The sequence below is a fragment of the Carassius gibelio genome, chromosome A4 (genome assembly GCF_023724105.1).
Source record: "Carassius gibelio isolate Cgi1373 ecotype wild population from Czech Republic chromosome A4, carGib1.2-hapl.c, whole genome shotgun sequence".
NCBI classification, from domain to species: domain Eukaryota; kingdom Metazoa; phylum Chordata; class Actinopteri; order Cypriniformes; family Cyprinidae; genus Carassius; species Carassius gibelio.
Window position 1 is genome coordinate 32,144,783 of NC_068374.1, and position 19,942 is coordinate 32,164,724.

The 19,942-nt window shown below is 40.0% G+C and overlaps 1 protein-coding gene across 5 annotated transcripts in view; it reads right to left on the reverse strand.

The window, feature by feature from the left end:
- LOC127977475 (forkhead box protein P2) overlaps nucleotides 1–19,942 on the reverse strand; it is a 98,966-nt gene that overhangs the window by 34,931 nt on the left and 44,093 nt on the right. For all 5 annotated transcript variants that reach the window (XM_052582348.1, XM_052582374.1, XM_052582368.1 and 2 more), the window contains one exon: nucleotides 5,421–5,510. In XM_052582348.1, coding sequence (XP_052438308.1) covers nucleotides 5,421–5,510 — 90 coding nt within the window. The remainder of the gene's footprint in view (nucleotides 1–5,420; nucleotides 5,511–19,942) is intronic.

The window sequence follows — 19,942 nt, forward strand, 5'->3', positions numbered from 1 at the left end:
GGCAATCTAAACACAAACTTTTACCTACAAGGCCTATAATCCAACTTCAATGTTTTTTAACTTTTACCAAAATGTCCAAAAAAGACTTTATCAAGCTAACATTCAAAGTTTTTCTTGCCAAAACTTGCGTTTTCAGTTTTCTGATTACCGCTAAATCGCCATCACCTGTTTTTACATGGAGTGGCATTTAACCCTTGTGTTATGTTGCGGGTCAATTTGAGCCGTTTCGATTTTCTAGTTGTTGGAAATACTGGTTAACCTATCTTTACTTTTTCTCATTTATCATCATGAACATGCATGCAGAGTTTCAACAAGCTGGTGTTTTTTGACATATACAAACAAAATTACTGTTACGTTCGTGATGTTCATGGGTCAATTTGACCCGCATATTTTAACGCTCTAAGGCAACTGTACTGACACAAAATAATACAATTTCTTGGTTATATCTTGTTATTTAATTTTTTTACTACTTAATGAAGCTATAAAATTAGGATTTTCACACTTATTTCAATATAGAAAAATATTTTGTCAGCCACAGATAGTAAAAATTACCTATCATTTATTTGTTCAAGCTACCGGAAATAATATTAAACCTTTTTTCTTTTCTTGATATATTGTGACTTTCTCATTTATCATCATGGACATGCATGCAAAGTTTCAACATGCTGTTTTTTTTTTTTTTTTTTACATATACAAGCAAAATTACTATTACGTTTGTGATGTTCGCAGGTCAATTTGACCCTCATAGGCAGCTATTCAAAAGAAACTGTACAGACACAAAATAAAAACATTTATTTCATATATGTCAGGCATCAACTCCAGTTCTAAAGTGTAAGTGTCTCTAAAAGTGCTCTAACCCTAACCAAACACTCTTCAAAAAAGCAAAATCATGGTGTTTAAAATTAATGGCAAATTACAAATGACAAACCTGAGCTACCCAGAGAGATTCTGAACATGGAGGGCAGAAACATGCATCTGGAGTCAGACCCACAGAAAATAAAGGAGTGAACACAGATGATAGGAAAAAATGGAAGAGATGTGAGCTGTGCCCATCCAAGCACGACAGAAAAACCAGCACCATGTGTGTGAAGAAATTCACATGCCAAAAGCACACACTTGCTGTGCACTCATGTCAGTAGTAAATTCTTGACTATGAAATGAGTTTACAAAACAGCCAACATCAGAAAAGTAAATATTTTCATTATACAGCTACATTTAATTGTTCAGTTATGATGTTCTAAGAAGGAAAAAAAGTAAAAAAAAATTAAATGCAAAACAAGTTAGCATACTGTTTATTTTCAAATTTTGTCAAAACAAAACAGTTTTCAAAAAATGGTTAAAAACATTTTCATTAAATTATACCCTCAGATATATTTTTGGGGGAATATTTGACAAATGTTGATAATAAAAGTTTACAGTTTGTACCTTAATCTTTGTTGTTTTTCATAGTGTGATTTTTGAAGAATTGTATTGAATCCAATTAGGGTCAATTTGACCCGCTCCATAAAGGGTGTACACAGAAATCGAACAGTGCACAAGGGTTAATAGACAGATCCATAGATCACGGACAATCGATATTCCGTACTCATCAAAGGCGATACTGAACACGATATTGCGTATCACGGAACCAGATTTACTGACTAGATGCCCATGATCATATCTTTAGATACATCGCCCAGCCCTACTTGTTACCCTCATCAACATAGCCTGTATAGATTTCCCTTGTGTTTCCTATATTTGGTTAGTTGTTGGATGTACATATTCTCTTTCCTGCCACCCATTGCTCCCCGCATTACACTAGTTGAGTTAGTTTTATTAACTTCTTTGAATGACAATTTATTTGAATACTACTTCCTTACATTCAAATAGTAATTCTGCATTATTTTCGTGAGCTCCATTTAAATTAATTTCCAATCAACTGAAATGGAATTTAAAAGGCATTCCAAATTCTAATCTGAATGGTGCACAACTCTACAGTTGAAAAAAAATCAATGATAATATGAGGGCACTAGTTTCCTTTTAAAAATTCTGCTGGCTTTGTGCACGGTTCCAGTTGGCGTTCTGAGTAGATGAATTTTAAGGAACATGGCGCAGGAGTCTGATGCTCAGATGAGCTGTGCGTCGCTGACCTTTAAATCGGCGACACTTGGAGGATGGCTCACTGCTCAGGAAGTGATTGGGTTGAGCTATCTGCTACTTCACTCTCATCTTAGAATGCACATGAGCAACGAGCCGCTCACAAACGTCCTTCCCAAATGCAGGAACGAGGAAGCCTCCGGAATGATGTGTCATTGTAAAAAAAAACGTTAAATTAAAGTGTGTTGGGTTTAAAATGAACAAGAAAAGGTCATATTGACCATATGTTTCTGTTGCCAACGCTTCCACTGTAGAGTGTACCGTAGTTGCATGCTAAATTGCTTTGTTTGGTTGTTTCACCTTGTTAATGCTGAGATATCGCTCTCTAAGTCCACACCGCCAAAAGGTCAGAGATCAACTCTACCTCTTTAAACACCTTCCTGACACCTAGACTATTATCACCACAACAGCCCGTTGCAACACCCACGTGCCTCAGTTTGTTCAGCATCCTCCTGTTAGCTTCTAACCGCCGTTTCGTCAGTATTCAGTATCGCTAACATGTGTTATCACAGTGTTAAATGCCCATTCTGCCATCAGGATGAGACGCCTGGGTGGCACACAGAGCCAAACAAACAAACCAGCACGTAGCATATCATTGGAGAATGGCAGCAGGGCTGATTGGGAGGACAGGAGACACAATTGCCAGTTGCACAAGCTTTCTGTAATCCCCCTTCCCTTTCGTCCTCTCGCCTTTTATTTGTGCTTTAAATGTCAGTGAATAAAACACACAGGAGATATTGCCACTCAGAGGGAGAGGCACTACGACGCAAGAGGACTGTTGTGTGCCTTGGGAAATCCTTGTAAGCAGCATTGAGAAGGCACAAGGATTTACGGGAAAGAAATAGGTGTTTATTGACTTCTCCTCTGGGCTTAAGGGGTAATAATAGACCTGTCACATTACGCAAATGTGGAAAAGCGGCTTCTGAGCACGTCAAAAGCGCGAGATGAAGCGCTGGATAGAATTAGTCAGCCGACAGGCTTTAGACACTAATACAAGTAATTAAAACCGAGAGCTCCAGCACTTATATGCACGTGCTGTAAATAATTTATACGCCATGATCTATGGATCACTTTCCCTGCCTTTCTTGGACAGGGAAACGGGGCGGATACATCAGTGTCAGGGAACGAGCAAGCATTTACTTTATGTAAATAAGTCATTTTTCAAAATGCTAATTACTTGGCACATTTAAGTACATGCACATGATCTGAACTGAGTTTTTTTAAGTGTTTAAAAGAGTAGGGACCAAAGAAAAAATGTATTTAAAGGAATATTCCATTGGAGGAGAATGGACCCAAACTGTAAAAGTTAGTTTCAATATAGTATGGCCACAAGACACCAACGTGTGTTAAACATGATTTTGATGTGAAAATCTGTTTTCTAACCTGTGTAAAATTATATCATATTTAACAACTGCTGCTATGACAATGAACCTCCATAAATCCTAAAACGACTTTAAAAATGATTTAGAGCTTTAGAATTTAGAGCGCAAATAATACACAAATAATTCAGATTTGCTTTTACTAAATTATCAGCATCACACTTCTGCTTTCAGAAATTGGCCCCATTCATTTCCATTGTATGTACCACACCACATAAGAAAAAAAGTAAATATACATTTTTTTTTTAATGGTAATCAACATGTTGTTTATTGAGCTTAATTGGGTACCTGAACATAAAACATTCCCTTAAATGTTGTTTTTGGGAAAACGGATAACTAGACATTTAGACAGTTAAAACAGCACCAAATAAGTTAATAAAGAAAAGGTTTGTAAGCATTGATTAACTACAGCCTGAAGACAGACCTCAACAAGCCCTGATTCATATTGATTCATATGGTTAACATGAGGCAAGGATGGCATAAGCAAATGTAAATATTCAATATTTACTATCCTCTGGTGTTATTAGAGTCAGGGGCTCAGTCATGGGCTACCAGTTATCACAGACCTTCCTCATCCAATATCACTCGGCTTCCTCATGAAGTATCACAGGGCAATTTGCAGTCACGCTGTGTGCCGGGAATCCATTCCCTGAGTATACAGACGGCTGAGAAACTACAATAGATACATGAAAGTGCATCCACCTAGGCATTGCTTTACAACTAATATCTTTGCACGGAAGCTGAAAAATAATAAAACAAAAGGAAAAAAACTTTGATTTACCAAATATCCCAAGCCTTATTTGCTCAAACCAGCCTGAATATATTAAAAGCGAAAGGAACCAAATCTTTAACTTCTGCATAATTAGATACTCAAGGGTGTGACTCTTGGAGAAGGTGTCGCCATTGTTAAACTCTGTGAAAATATTAACGACAAGGGTTAGTGCCAATTTTCCTTACCTTTAATTAAATGCACGGGGTACTAATGAAGTAAACCACCACTAGCTGATAGCACTTATTAGCAGGGAGGAGGGCACGCTCTCTCTCACACTTAAATTAAACCTAAAAATACAGAGCGTGGTAGATGTCAAGCGTTTACATAATTTGAGGCGGCACGTTTGTATTGTGGGGATGTGAGAGAAATAACACATCAGCACTCAGCGGGTAAGTAAACAGGTCTGGTAATAGGCAATGCGACATGCAATGCTGCTGTGACCTTTACCAAATCACTGACAATAGCAATGCGGCGCAGCTGGAATCAATAATGGCAAATTATCTTGGAGGGGTACAAATGACAGCTAGTTAGAATACGCAATGCTAAAAGAAGCCAGGAAGAGCTGCTATTTGGTTTTTGTAGCAGTGTATTGAAAATAATTCAATTGAAAGTTTCCAAAAACTTTTTATTCTTTGTTAACAATGTTAATTACCACAAAAGAGGACTTTGCAGAATGGGACCCAATCCATAAATTTTTAAACTCATTGTTTCACTACAAAACGTTAACAATGTTAGTATAGTAAGTGCCTCACTGCAACCTTGATTTTTGCTTTTTTAAAGACAACAAGGAACGAGTCAATAATATTTTTTGTGTTAATGAACATTATGAAACAAATGCTGTCAATTGAGCCCGGAATATTCCTTTTAATATGTCAATAACTTTTCACAGCAGATATTTCAAGGTTGCCCAACAGAGGAGGGGAGGTAATGTAGCTGCAGACAACAGAAAGGTTTCAGGTGTGAGGTATTTTGTTTGTTTCTTTTGAAGAAGGGCAGACCTTACAGGAAGAAATTTTACTGAAAGCTCCAGAATTACATTGCCAAATCAAACAGAGTAGCTGGAACAGAGGAAATCTTTTCCAGAGCGCCATGTATTATGGATGGACTTAAGAGATTAGCGAGGAACTGCTCACCTGCAACGGACGCTGTTTGTCGTTGTTCTTTGGAGATTTCAGGCCACTGCCTGGTTGCTGTAGGAGTAATTGCCTTGCTGCTTGTAGGGCCTGCAAAGAAAAGAAAATAGAAAAAGAGAAGCAAAATTAGTGTTTTTTCCCCCCATCCTTCTTCCTCCTCTTCAACTCCAGCACACTCAAATATCAAACACTGCAAAAGGTGACATCAACCCGGCGGATTCTATCCACTACACCATTCATTGTTGTTGATGAACCATGTAGCGTCTCTCAGATATACATTTTTCATGATCCACAAAGCCGTGATGAAAGATAAATACAGTTCGTCTAGCACCTCTGAAGAGCATGAAAGGGGGAAAAAACACACACACACACAGAGTGTCAGTGGTATTGACCTGTCTAGTGTGTGCTCAGCTGAAATACCCACTTCTCTGCAAATTACTGGCCCATTTGCATATTCATAATATCAATTTGAAGTAGAGGCAGGCAACGTGAAGTGTTCCTAGAAGCTGTAATTAAAGTTGACAAAATCAACATCAGATTACCTCAAGATTGAATTAACAAGGAGCTGAGCATTAGCCGGGCCCCTGAACACAGGGGTAATGCCGGCCCTTCTCTGCCAAATCACTCCAGATTAGAGTTGGGTCCTAGTCCACCTTTGTCGAGTACGAGTCAAGACCAAGTCCTTAAAACATCAAGTCCAAGTCCGAGTATGAGTCCAAAAGGGGCCGAGTTGGACTCAAGTCCAAGTTCTAAAAGGCCGAGTCCGAGTCGAGTCCGCCCGAGTCCAGAAAGTAATTATATTAAAAAAGATTATAAATTGGTATTGTAAATTTTTTACATTCTATTAATATTTTAACCTTTCAACCCATTAAACCAATGGAAATGTATTAAAAAAATACCACTGTTACATCTAGTCATTGCCATTGAACATTTTTATTTTATGTCAACAGAACTAGTTTCCTATCAAAAAAGTTTCAAAGGTTTTATTGTATTACAAGTGCATGAATATACAAATGAACCTGTTTATTTTTGTATCACACTATATTGTCCTCCAGTACATCGGAAAGTGTGATAAAATAACTATCTATTTTTTTTTTTTTTTTTGCATGTTTCTAATCTGTATATTGTAGATTATGTATAGACCAAAGGGGTTTTCAGGGAAGTTGGACAATAATTAAGACTCTAAAGACTATGTTTAATAGGAATAAGGGATGATATATGAAATATCTGTACTGTATTTATAGTTAATGATGACACATTCACAAATTGAGTTTGTAGTAAAAAGAACATGAACACGAGTAGAACAGCTGATGAAACTGAACTGCAGCACGTGCCGGTTAGAGAGATTCTCGTTCTCGAGTCAAGAACCAGTTGCATCGGTTTTCAGATCATCAGTACACTGAACCGAAAACCGTTTCTTTCGGACGCGTTCGATTCGAGAACCGAGCAGCTGACTATGGGAGCTGATGATACTGAACATGCGTGATTCAGCGTGAAGCCGACTGACTCACAGAGCATCTGAACCGAACTGAGTCTTTTGGTGATTGATTCTACACTGATTCTGTGCGAATGTTATGAGCGCGGGTAAACCGAGGGCTTGAATGAAGGGCAATCTGGTGAAACGTAAGTTCATTTAAATACATCGCAATGGATTACGTATAGTAAGTGGATCATGATTTCTGCACTGATGACACCTAATTTATTTACTTTATATCTTCAAGACTTAAATCCTCGTATGCACATTATTGCTGTTACTGTATTTGGGTGCATTGTTGCAAAACTTAATTGTAAACTTTTCATGATTATGATGTTTTTAACTGACTGAAGTTATGATTACTGACTTAATATATTTGAATGTTTGATAGACTTGACGCCATTACGTCATCACCAATGACGAGCATAAAAGAACAGGTGAACCGGTGAACCGTTTTTTTTTTCAACCGGTTTATTGAATCGAATCTAATTTTTCATCTCAATTTTATGCTGGGTTTATTGTTACACATGACGCGGACTCGACTGTACTCTGAATATTTTCAGAGTCCAAAATGTTCAAGTCCGTGTCAAGTCAGAGTACAAATTCACCCGAGTGCGTGACAAGTCCGAGTTCATTCAAAATTGAGTCCAAGTCCAAGTCCAAGTTCGAGTACCCCAACTCTTCTCCAGATACCTACTTCTACAATGCCATTAAATTAGTTTGCTAAGGCAAGTGTCCCTATTGCTCATATTTAGTGTTAGGGGTTTGTTTCAAATCTTTAACCCTAAACTTTAGAATGTTTGTGCTACATACATGAATGAGACCTATTACTAATGTTTATTTGGGATCAAACTAATGTTTTACGGCATGCTGGTGAAAACACGGTTGAAAAAAAATCATACAGATTTACAATGTATGAATGAATCCTCTGGGCTCTTTAACCTGGATCACTAAGCAACCACCTAAAAATGTCCTAGCCATCCACATGACCACATCATGTCCTCGGACAACATCTCAAAATAACCATAGTTACTCTTTAGATTTGGTCCAGTAAGTAACCACCTAATAACCACCCAGAAAAACTTAGCAACCACCTTAAAATACTGTAGTAATCACCCTCACCTACTTTTGCATAAGCAACCATCAGTTCCTTTTTCTGCAGAAAATGTAAACTTATTTTTTTAAAACACAGAATGAGTGTGCAAGCCTGATGCCAGTTAGGTTGAAATGATGTACCTTACAGTGTTCCTCATGTACCTACAGGAATACTGATACATGCCTTCAAAGGAAAACAACTCTTTTCAGACTTCCTGGAGTTGCATGTCGACCGTAGACAGAAGTGAACAACGACTCTGTGAACACTGCCACAGACGGCCTCAGCGTCCCGACACAAGGAAAAAAGACAACAAAATAAATAAAGCAATATAAACAACACAATAACTTCACAGGTGTTTCATCTGTCATGGAAGAGGAGAGCGCCGGCCGAAGGGTGCGAAGAAAAAAAAAAACTCCTTCAGATAAAGAGTGACACTTCTTCCAGCAGAATCAAGGGCTTGTTTTATTTCCTGGTGCTTGCCAGTATCCATGACAACAGCTGCCTTGACAGGATGTGCATATGGCACTGCACTGCCAGCTGGTGAGAACAATGTTTGAACTAGTACACTGAGATGCTGAGCAAACAGGGGGAGGGAAGGAGAGAGAGAGAGCGAGGTGAGGAAGAAAGAAAGAGAGAGAGAGAGAGAGAGAGAGAGAGATGGGGGAAAAGTTGCCATGTCTTAACCCGCTGGGAAGGCAGCCATCCCCCTGATCAATTATGAAGAGACAGGGTGAGGAGCTGCCACTGTCTGTCTGGCTGTGCGGTGAGGAGCCAGGCTCTCCGAGCTCCTGGTAAACAAACACAACACAGTGGCGCTGGGTCCTAACAGCATCGATCTGTCTCCTCTGATGCACACACACACATAGCCGTTGTCTGATACTTCAGGGGACACCAGGATGTGGACGAGGGCTGGACTACTTCAAATCAGTTCCCTGTCCTGTCCTGTCTTTGAACGAACCCAACAGACAACAATCGGATCTTGCACTTTGAATGGGGCATACTTGTCTAATGGGATATGTTTGGGAAAAAAAAAACATGGTTTTATGTTGAGCAAACTAATCTAGTAGTATACCAAGTTGGCGGAGGATGTTTTTGAAATCACCCCCCCCCCCCCCATCTAAACAATGCATTTATCGATTAGTTATGGTCCTCGTGGTACTTTCGGATGCATAAGTGACTTATAAGTACCCTCACCAAGTCATAATCGGCAGGACCAAGTGGATGAGAATGTAAATTGCAGGAGATTTCACGCCCATCCAAGCGGTGATTGTGACTGTGACTTTAGGGTCGGCTAATGGCTTTAGCACAACAATTAACAGGAGGAAATGTTTATGCGCACCCCGATCGATACAGACTTGCTGTCCTCTGATGAATAAAAGGACAAAGTCAAAGAAGTCATTCAATACATGGTAGAGGTCAGGAGAGTGGCACTTCCCACAGCACACAGACGGAGCAGCTTAATGGCTTTTCCAATATGAACGTGAACACTGGGAAGGTGGGGGAATGTAATCAGCTCAACTTTGCATATTATAGGGTTAGTTCTCCCAAAAATTTCAATTGTGGGATTATTTACTCCCTCAGCCTCAATCCAAACCCATGTGACATTCTGTTTTCATTGAAACAAAATTTTGAAGACTTCTAGGCCACTTTTTCAATATAAAAAAGGTGAACGGAAACTGGTAAGCTGCAAAGTGACAATAAAAGTCCCAGAATTGGACAATTCGGATTTCAATGAATAATTTAGACCAATTTTGTGAACAGATTCAATAAATCCGATTAAACCGTTTATGAATCCACTGAAATTTCAGTTCGTTCTTTACATAAAAATGGCCAAAGAGCACCATAGATGCATAAAAGTATTCCAAACGGCTCTCTCTCTCTCGATATATATTTTTTATGCAAAAAACAGACTGAAAAGACAGCCAATTCATAAACAAATAAATCGGATTCATTGAATCGGTTCACAAAACCAGTCTATACCATTCATTTGAATTGTACGGACTTGTTTCTTGAATTCAGTGATCCAAACACAAGGATAAACAGTCCATAATATGGCATTTTTTTTGCATCTGACTGATTAAAAAAGAAAAAAGCACACAGGGATACTATAATGATTTTTTTTTTTTTTTGCCATTCTGAAGCCTCAGTCCTCATTCATGTTCATTTCATGGAAGAGTGAAAAGAAAAATTCTCCTTTTGTATTCTATGAATGAAAATGTCCTAAAGGACTGGAATAACAGAGGGAGGGTGAGTAAATGATGACTGAACTTTCACTTTTTTGGCTGAACTACTCCTTTAATGTTTCCAGCAGAACTGTTCATCTGTCCTTGTCCTGTAATGCACAAAAACATTCCTTATTAGTGACAACACTGCATTATACAGCTGATATTCGTCCTTGTGCGAAAATACCCAGAATGCAACACAAAGGCATATTAGGTGCTTTCCAGATTCAACAAAAGCAAAGCAACCACTTAAGTTTTGCTGGACGACTGGAAGCTGCTTGCTTTGCTTTGCTTTTCTTAGTCCTATAAGTTTTGATGCTGTGCAAAAGAAACACAGGCTGCCATCCATTAATGCACACATTGTATAAACAGCACAATGCATCACATTCCTCAGAGCTAGGAGCTCAAGGAGAACCCGGGCTGGAGTGTAAATAACAAGGCACTCAGGAACATATTTGATGTTGATATCTATCTCTAAGGACTGGGAGGGGGAGAAAAAAAAGAACAGAAAGAAACAAACTTGCACATTCAGTACAACGAAGCGCACACGGAAGACAAGCACACAAACATGATTCCAAGGGCTTCACAATCCTTATGATAATACGATTCTGCCCAAATGGATCTACTGTAATTGGTTTCAGATAGCAAGGTCGAGGGGGAAAGGCGATACCGCTCACTATTATACGAAACAGAGGGAAGAAACGTGCATATTTTCACAGGCGTTCCTCGGCTACACTAATAGAGAGAAAAAGAAAAAGGTGAAAGAAACGTATGTTAACTCTCTCACCCCTTTCACCAGGCGGTCTGTGTTTACACTTAACACAGGTAATGAGGAATACATTGCAACGTTCCCAGTGCTAAAACAGGCATGAAAAGTTTTAGCAGACATATGCAGCTTGACACATCATTACAAATGTATCCTCGTTCCTCAGGATCAGCACTTGAACTGAGCTTTTAGAGTCTGTGACCACCTGTATTATGAGACAAACAAATACTACAGTAAAAAAAAAACTAGCAAGGGGTAGCAGGTTTGTTTGAGAATGGAAACAGTGGATTAATCTGGATTGTTGAGAATGTTGGTTCACAACAAGGGTGGGGTGTTTTTGCAAATGTCTTTAATTCAATCATAATGTTTTGTTTTTTTTGGAGACACAATACATATCCAGACAACTCTATATTAGAATGCTACACGTGTTTTGTTGAAAGTTTTGTGCTTCAGAAGATCTACAGCTTGCAGTTGCAGAGGGCACGTCAACTCTTGGCTTATGGAAAACATGCACAACAAGACAGAGATGGAGTGAGCGAGCGAGAGAGCACAACCCTTATCAAGCCGACAGGAGTCGGCTGCCACGAAAAACAAAGGACAAACAGTTTAAGCTGATCAAACAAACAGAGCTGATTGGACGGTGGTCTGTGCGGCCTGTGCAAAGATAGTGCCCCATTCTCGACAGCAAAATATTGACACCATATCTGTTATGTAAGTGTGTTTAGGACATAGGGGTCTGATGAGGGGCCAGGCCACTCATGAATAGAAAGCGTCGCTCCAGGCACTGTTTTCATAAACAAGACGTGCGTTGAGGACATAACAGCCCTGCAGCAGCACTACGTTGGGCGCCAGATGCATGTCAGTATGAATGACAGCTAAACACGTTAAAGGTCCATTTGGACACACAACGCAGTAGGTCAGTCTGTGGACAATGTCCCAACCTCTGTTGTGAGGAGGCTGACTGACACAAGGGCGGAACAGACCGCCTTTTATCAAAGGTCATCCATAGCTGTGATCTGTGTTAGCGTTCCAGTCAACAGTGAACCAAGGCTTATCGGGGAGTCTGGGCGGCCTTGCTGAGCTCCAAAGACTGAGGCTGCGTTTGCCTTTATGGAAACAAACAAAGTTCAATTTAGCAACCTGGAAACATTAAAATTTGAACTGAATTTAGTTTTTATGCGAACGCTCTGAAAAACATCAAAATCAGTTACTTTTAATAATAATAATAACCTAAATTTATAATATTGTAAATTATTTTCGATTATGAAAATGTATAGTAATACATTTGAGCTCTCACATATAGTCAGAATGGCATAATCATAACAGCCCGTGAATATTCGACTGTGAGATTGGTAGTCGAATCAGGCTCCTCGAATCGTTGACTATTTGGGGTCACCCCTAAAACACACAATCTGAATCTACTTTTAAAGCCAGACTTATTAATAACTTGCCACTTTAATTTTTAAATTTTTCTTGGATCTACTCTAACTTTCTTCTTTCTTTTCTGGTTTTAGCTAAAGGAAAACCCTGTCTATCCACCATGTGCATATGTAACAAATAAAAGGCTTTGACTTGTGAGGTCTGAGTTTAGTTCTTTAAGAAGGACTCAAGTGGGAAAACAGCCCAAGACACACAATGTCCAGTAAGGAAGAGTCGTGTGCTCACAGCATCCATTCTAGAAGCCGACACAAATAAAAAATGAGGAGAGGACAGCGAATGAGACTGAGAAAAAGAGAGAGATCTCAGTTATTGTGGATATAGACACAGAGTGTTTTTCCTAAGCAAAACACCAAACTTCTCAGACAAGAGGAAAGGATGTGGGGAATAATGAGTGTTTTTATGTATGACTCAATAAATCAGCGGTGTGTGCAGCTCGTGGGTCGGTCCGTGGAGACACTCTTCAGCTGCAGGGCCAAGCGCGAGCTAACCGGCAGAACAATGGGCTTCTGTGAGCTGCGTTCTCTCTTTTTCTCCTTTCATTCCTTCTCCAGCTTTTTCCTCTCAATCTCTCATACACCGTTCCCGTCTTTCCTTGCTCTGCGGCTCACATCTCCATTCCCCGCTCGCTTCTTGTTTATTGATTTTCTAGATTAAGGATCCCATGGAGAGGGATTATAACACACAACCAAAAAATTATTTTGGGGTGTGCTTATTTGCCTTCCCCTTGCATCTATTTGGCCTGTGTCTGTATTATGCTTCCCCAGCCCAGTCTCAGGTGCTAATAATGAAGGACAAATAGAATCATGTGTGTAAACTTCCCCTTCTGATGAAAATTTATATTAACTTTCTGCCACTGTAAACACAGAGGCATAGCTCAGCCCTCCCTGGTGAATTCGAGATGAATTCACTCATTTCTACCCCAGAAAGCTGGGCATTAACGTGAGGGAAAAAGAGAAAACAGAGATCTGCTTCATTGTGTAACCACACACTTATTTTTTCAAGTGCAAGGAGACAAAACATGAGTCTGTCTTGCCCATCAGGATGAGGGTGTATGCACAGACAACAGCGATTTGTGCTTTTTCTTGTGTGTGTGTGTGTGTGTGTGTGCATGGCCCTCATTGGGGAAACAGTGCCAGCAATAACAGGCCAAACAGAGTCGGCTTCCACCGTTCACTGCAACCACAAACATTCATACACTTCCCACCTCCTGCAGACACAGTTATGGATGGTTCTCGCATATCTGTGCCACACTTTTGCACTGGACCACGTATAATAGTTTACAGTTTCGCCAGCAACCTGTGGAGGGAATTAGAAGGCAGCGGCCCCATACTGAAAACAACATCTGTATCCCATAGAAATACAGAAACGTACTGAAAAGAGCGGGAGGAAAATATTTCTTTTTTACTCTGATTAGTTGCTTTTGCTTAGAGTGACCTGGACAATCCCTAACACTAGTTTAAACTTTGGTGTAAAGCAGTTCATGCTAAAACATGAATGATACATAAATTCATTAAGCTTGTTAAGGAAAGGTGTGCTATTCAACAATTTGAGTTTTCTGCAATGCCATTTCACTTACCAACAAATATTATAAATTTATACATTTCAATTTTAACATTTTAAAAGTATTTTTGATGTATTATTTCATGTTATTAAAAATATTACAATTCTAAAAAAATATATAAATATTTAATAAGTATTATTAAATATATTTCACAAGTCTAAAAATAAAATTTATAGTTATAAAGCGAAATAGCAAATTAGTTGAAAAGCAAAAAATGCCTCATTATTGAGCAACGGCATTTCTTTTGATTCATAACTTTTTTTTTAACTGGTGGACAGGACAACATTTGTTACAAAATAAAATAAAAAAATATGAATGCAATTGCACATTAACAACTCATTTTATTTAGAAAAATGTCAAATTTGGCATCATCTAATCTCTTTAGGTTCATTTTAAAGATGCTTAAACATCATAAAGAGGCATCACAGATCAGTTCTGAAATCAAGAGCCTCTTTGTATCTCTCTGGGAGCTCAGACATTGTTTCTGCACATCTCTGTCTGCTTCCTTATGAAATTCGATCTCTTCCTGCTTCTCAATGACAGGCTTTGGTAAAGCCCTTTCTTTCAACTGCTGTATATCATCTGGGTTTAGATAAGGTGACTCTACTGGGCCTTTTATCTGCCTTCCTTACAGAGGCATGAGCAAGAAAGGAGACTACTTTTCACTTACACCATCAACACGTGCCTGCAAGATCAGGTCAGTAAAGGAAAGAAAGGAAGAGTGAGGCGGCAAACGAGTCCCCACTTCCTAGCATGTGCTCGATGCACTTGGCTTCTTTTTCAAGTGATTATGATCATCTCTTTTTCGCAGTTCCACGCCACTAAGCGTCACACGGTCTGAGGAATACCTCTTTATAAATGTTGCATTCAGGGGTGAGAGAGAGCACTCTCCACACTTCATTTAGAGTGAGGCAAGAGGAAAAAGAAGGAAAAGAATAGCACTGAGCTTTTGTCAGGCCGAGCGAATGGACTTTTTATCTATTTGGCCATAGCATTTGTTGACAAGAACTTATTAAGAGGCTCAGACAGCAGAGTATACAGCTAGAGGCAAAGTGTAGACTCGCTGAAGAAGGGAAAAAAGATGCCAATTGCTCAGTCCCATTGAAAAAAATAATAATAATTGTTTGTGCAAGGTGTCAATAGCAATAGACAAGTCAAAATATATTTAGGGTTAAGGGTTAGTATGTAGTAGCTTAACCTAAGGGTATGAGATATATCCTCATTTAGGTAATTGTATATATCGCCTGATTACCCTCCTGGCAGCACTCTAAGAGTCAATAGTATATATGTCTGAGTGTGTATGTGTGGTCCACAGCGAGCTCTTACACAGTTACCTACAAGGTCGACTGGCCCTTTTGTGACCTTCAATGTAAATCCACAAACCCCTGATTACCATGCAACTAATCACAGATGGTTTCTCCTCCAGCTGGAAAATACGCGCTGAACTAAGCTCAAAAATGGAGATCACTTTTCAGTAGTGCAGGAAAAATGATCACCACAAAATGGAACCGGGTTACAAGAGCACGATCGACTCCTGGTGAAGACAAACTATTGTTTTCAGTCCATTTACCTGAGTGTTCAACTGTCATTAGTTTGTGGTGGACCGGTAGTCCATTCAGCCCAGGTGATGGATCTTCCCGGCCCATCTCTATAAGTGTCGGGCTGTGCTGCAGATCAGCGGAGTTAATAGCGTTACATCTAGCTGGTGGTGGGCCAATGCATCTCCGTCAATCCTCACTGCTGATGGAGCACTGGGGCCCCGGGCCCTCCCGGCTACGTGTGCCAGCGTGCCGTTTGTCTTGTGAATATTCCAATTACAGTGCGTGACTGACCTTTTGAGTGAGCCGAGCTGGGTAGAGTTATCTTCCCTCCTGACACACGCCTCCTATCAGTCAACGTTTCAGTGAGAGAGACAGATCTGTTCTAAGGGTTTCATACTGATTACAAAGAGCTATGGATTGTTACACATACCCCTAGACGTGCGGCGATTAAGATGCATTCAATGCGCAGATAAACATGTGCGTTCACTCAAACACGTCGGCTCTGTGTATTCACATGCCATGTGTCTGCTATAATCAGCTAACTGCCTGACTACACTCCCTCCCATAAACAAACCCTTTGACAGGCCTATATGGCTTTTACAAGGTTTATTTTGCAATCCTAGCATGAACAGTCATACTTTCGTGGTTCCCTCCCCCTCCCAACAGCTAATCTACATCTTTCATTGAATCAAGAATGGAAATGGCCAAGAAAGGCTTCTTTTTCAATTTCATGCTGAGGTAGCTCAACTTAGTGGATGTAATTTCTCCTAACAAGAAAATTCATCACAATGTCGTTCACTTAGTTTGACCATGAAAGAAATCCCCCTCCTTCTCTCACTCTTTTTTATCATTTTCTACGCTTTGATGAACATCCCTAAAGCATCATCACTCCTTTGATAACACGTCTGACCATAACTAGACAATTACGTCGGCTGTTAAAAAGAAGTGATTACAACCTTCATAAAAAGAAATGACAGAGGTCAAATGTAAGACCATACATGCAGGCACTGTTAACCACAACAAGTATCTACTTTTATCTTTTTTATTAAAGCTCCCCAAAACTTAATCTTGGTAAAAAAACACAGCTAATTGCTTTAGCAGCAACTTCTAAACAGATTCTCCAAAGCCAAACAGAGACAAACTACAATGTCGCTACACAACTGGGGAAATACCTAGCGGGCAAATTCATGCAACAAATAACTGGTAAATACCTCTAGCAATAACAATCATATTTCAATTGAAATGGAGTAGCATTGGAAGATTTAAGCGTGAAAGCAATATCAGCTTAGCATTAAATCAAGCATGAAGCCTTACACACAACCTTAATTCGTGTTTTGCATACGACAACAGCATTTCCTTATCACAGTGTTAACGCACAATGTGGTGCACACTGCTGGTTCTCATTCTTTGAGCATGCTAACACTCTCTGTGGTGCTCTGCCTTGTGATGGAGATGTTCGGGCTGAAATGACAGTGACGGAGAGGGGATATAGCATCGATCCAACACTTTAAAAGATAAAAAATTTACCCGGACGAGCCCTCAGAAATAACACCCAACGAGAAAGCCTGCAAGCCTGGGCTAAGTGACATGTGCGTGCATTTGGAAAGCCTCTTGTGTATTTGCGAGCTGAGGCCAGGCTTATTTACAGCATTTGTTGAAAAGCCCTGAAGAGCCACAAGCTGAGAGGGTCTCTTACATATGTATTCAGTGTCTGGGGGCAGTGAGCTATGAGCCAGGCCAGACACCACTCATATGATCTCTCTCTCTCTCTCTCTCGCTCACTCTTTTCCAGCATTATGGAATTCAAATATTCAAGTGGAAGAGTGGCAACATCTGACTACCTTGTGCATAGTAAATAGAAAGATGGAGAGAGGGAGGAATGGGGGGAGAGAACAGCTTTGGCAATCGTAGCCCTCAACTCCTTAACCAGATTTACATCACTTTAATATTTGTTCCGGAAAACCTTCACATACAAACATCCCCAGGCAGGCGTTTCACAGGCTGATTTGTTACTATTCATGGATAAACCGGAGAGAAACTGTAATACTAGACATGCTTGTTAAATTCACAAGGCTCCAAAGCTGCCTTCTAGAAAATCCTGCCTCTTGGTTGTCAGCTTAAGATGCCGGGCATCTGCATATGTGAGCTTTTTAAGCTCTGTTAAATGGTTTGTGGTGTCATAGGCTGTCAGAGATACTGGGAAGATGAGGTTCAGGATGCTCCAGTTTCCTTACCATGTTTTTATTGCGTTTGAGTTAAAGAGGACTCAAAAAAAAAATACATACAGCGTTTGGTTCATTGCTCAAAGTTTGGAAAAGGAACTACACTACCCATAATCAACTGCTCCATAGTCTTAAAACAGTGATTTGATGGTGTAAAGTATGCCGCTTTTGTCTCCAGTGGAGGCTTCTCCCCTGAGGGCCATTGTAGATTTCAGTGCTGTTAATTTCCGCAGGCAGAGCAGTTAGGAAACATCAAAACAGCAGTAAATGAGATGTGAAGTGGTCATTGATCTTGACTGGCTGACTCCTGGAGTTTTATTTACACACTCCGAGGTTAAATGTAATTGTAAAACACTAGCGGCTGGTCAGAGTCGTGGCCTAATGGTTAGCCCCTATGCTAACACATTGAGCCGTGGTGCTCAGCTGGGGTCAAGGGGAGTCTGAATCAGGGATATGTCATAACATTTCCCATGCAATATCCCACTCGACCCACCCTTCTCCATTCAGTCAATAAAGTGTTATCAAATTAAACAAACCGAAATGGATACATTACAAACAGATGGATGTTTATCAGCGTACAGAATAATATGCATAAAGTATTAAATATTTGTAAAGTAAAATAAAATTAATAACTATAAATACATAAAACTGTAAAAAAAAAAAGTATTAATAATGTATAAAACAACTTGGAAAAATAAAATAAAACATTGACTACATAAGCACTGGTAAGGTAAAAGGGCACCTTTGCTATATAAATATTTCTGTTATAAAAAAATAATAATAATTATGTTGCCTGTGCAAACATGGCTCATTTCATTTCTAACACTAAGGCTGAAGGTGCATGCATTTCACCTGCTTCGTCCCCCCCATGACACTACTAGTGCAGCCCAAGCATGAGCAATGCTCTGTTCCTTTCTCTCTCGACCCCCCCTCGTCCTGTCCCTCACGCGATCTCTCTTTCAAAGCCACGGCTTGACATTTCGCTTGGTCTCTGGAGAGGCCGATGGGAAATGGAGCTACTACTGCAGGCGCACTGTAAATTCCATACAGCCACATGTTATGTGGCCTAAACACAAATGACCACTCCAGGATCCACCACTCTTTGGTGATAATAGAATAATGCCTGCTGTTGTCTGGGGACAAACAGAGCATGCACATCTGTCACGGAGAGGCTTATATCTTGCAGTCTCATCTTGAGAAGCAGCGCGCCTCTATATGTCAAAACGATGTCTCCTCATAGTGAAATGGTAACCGTAAAATACAAAGGCAAGTCATCGAAACTAGTCTTAATTTGTTTCTAGCAACAATCTTTGTAAGAGCTTTATGAAATAGGGCTCTGGTGAAACCGTGTGTGTGTGTGTGTGTTGTTTACACACTGTAGTGGAGGAGTCTCAGGCCGGTGTGATAAAGCTAATGAGCTTCTTTGTGCTGGAGTGTAAATGAGACAGTCACCTCGCTTTCGCTATCTGCATGGTAGAGACTCCAGGGGTGATTACTGCTTTAAATTATGCTCAAGGGCAAAGCGCTATTTGCATTAGAAGGGCTTTTATTTGGCTGATGAGCGGCGAAAGCAGTCATCACCCTGCCTGAAGATGTTGCACTCGAAGCTCCCGGTGGACGGTGGGGGAGACATGAAGTGAGACTGGCTGTTTGCGTGGCGTCTCTGCGTTACTTTGTTACTTTCCCCTCCTGAATGACAGGCAATGGACCCCTAGAGACGCTGACTCCCACCTCTTCTGAATGCATGCATGTGTGTTAATGTGTTTGTGGGGTGACGATGGAGTCAGACTCATTGAATATCAATTAGCACTGTTTTTTTTTTTCTGTTATGCTTCTGTTTATGGATATTTTCCAGGTGTTTTCTTGGATTTGCGCAAAATCATTGTGGAAAATTAACTAAATAAGTGCAAAATAAGTCCGATTTAGATCATGTGTTTTCCATGGACACCTCCTACAGTACCTCCTTCCCAAGTGGCTCCCTCAACTGCGATACTACCTCCAGTTTCATTTACTCTTACACCTGAAGACGACGGGGAAAATATGGCTGACACTGGCTGTCAGGCGTCTCATCTTAAATTCTCCTCAAGCTAAAATGTCAGGTTAATTACACCGGGCTAGTGACTTACACACCACTTCCTGTAACAATCACTGTTAGCAGGAGAAAAAAATTATTAAATACAATTTTTTATTAAATTTAAAT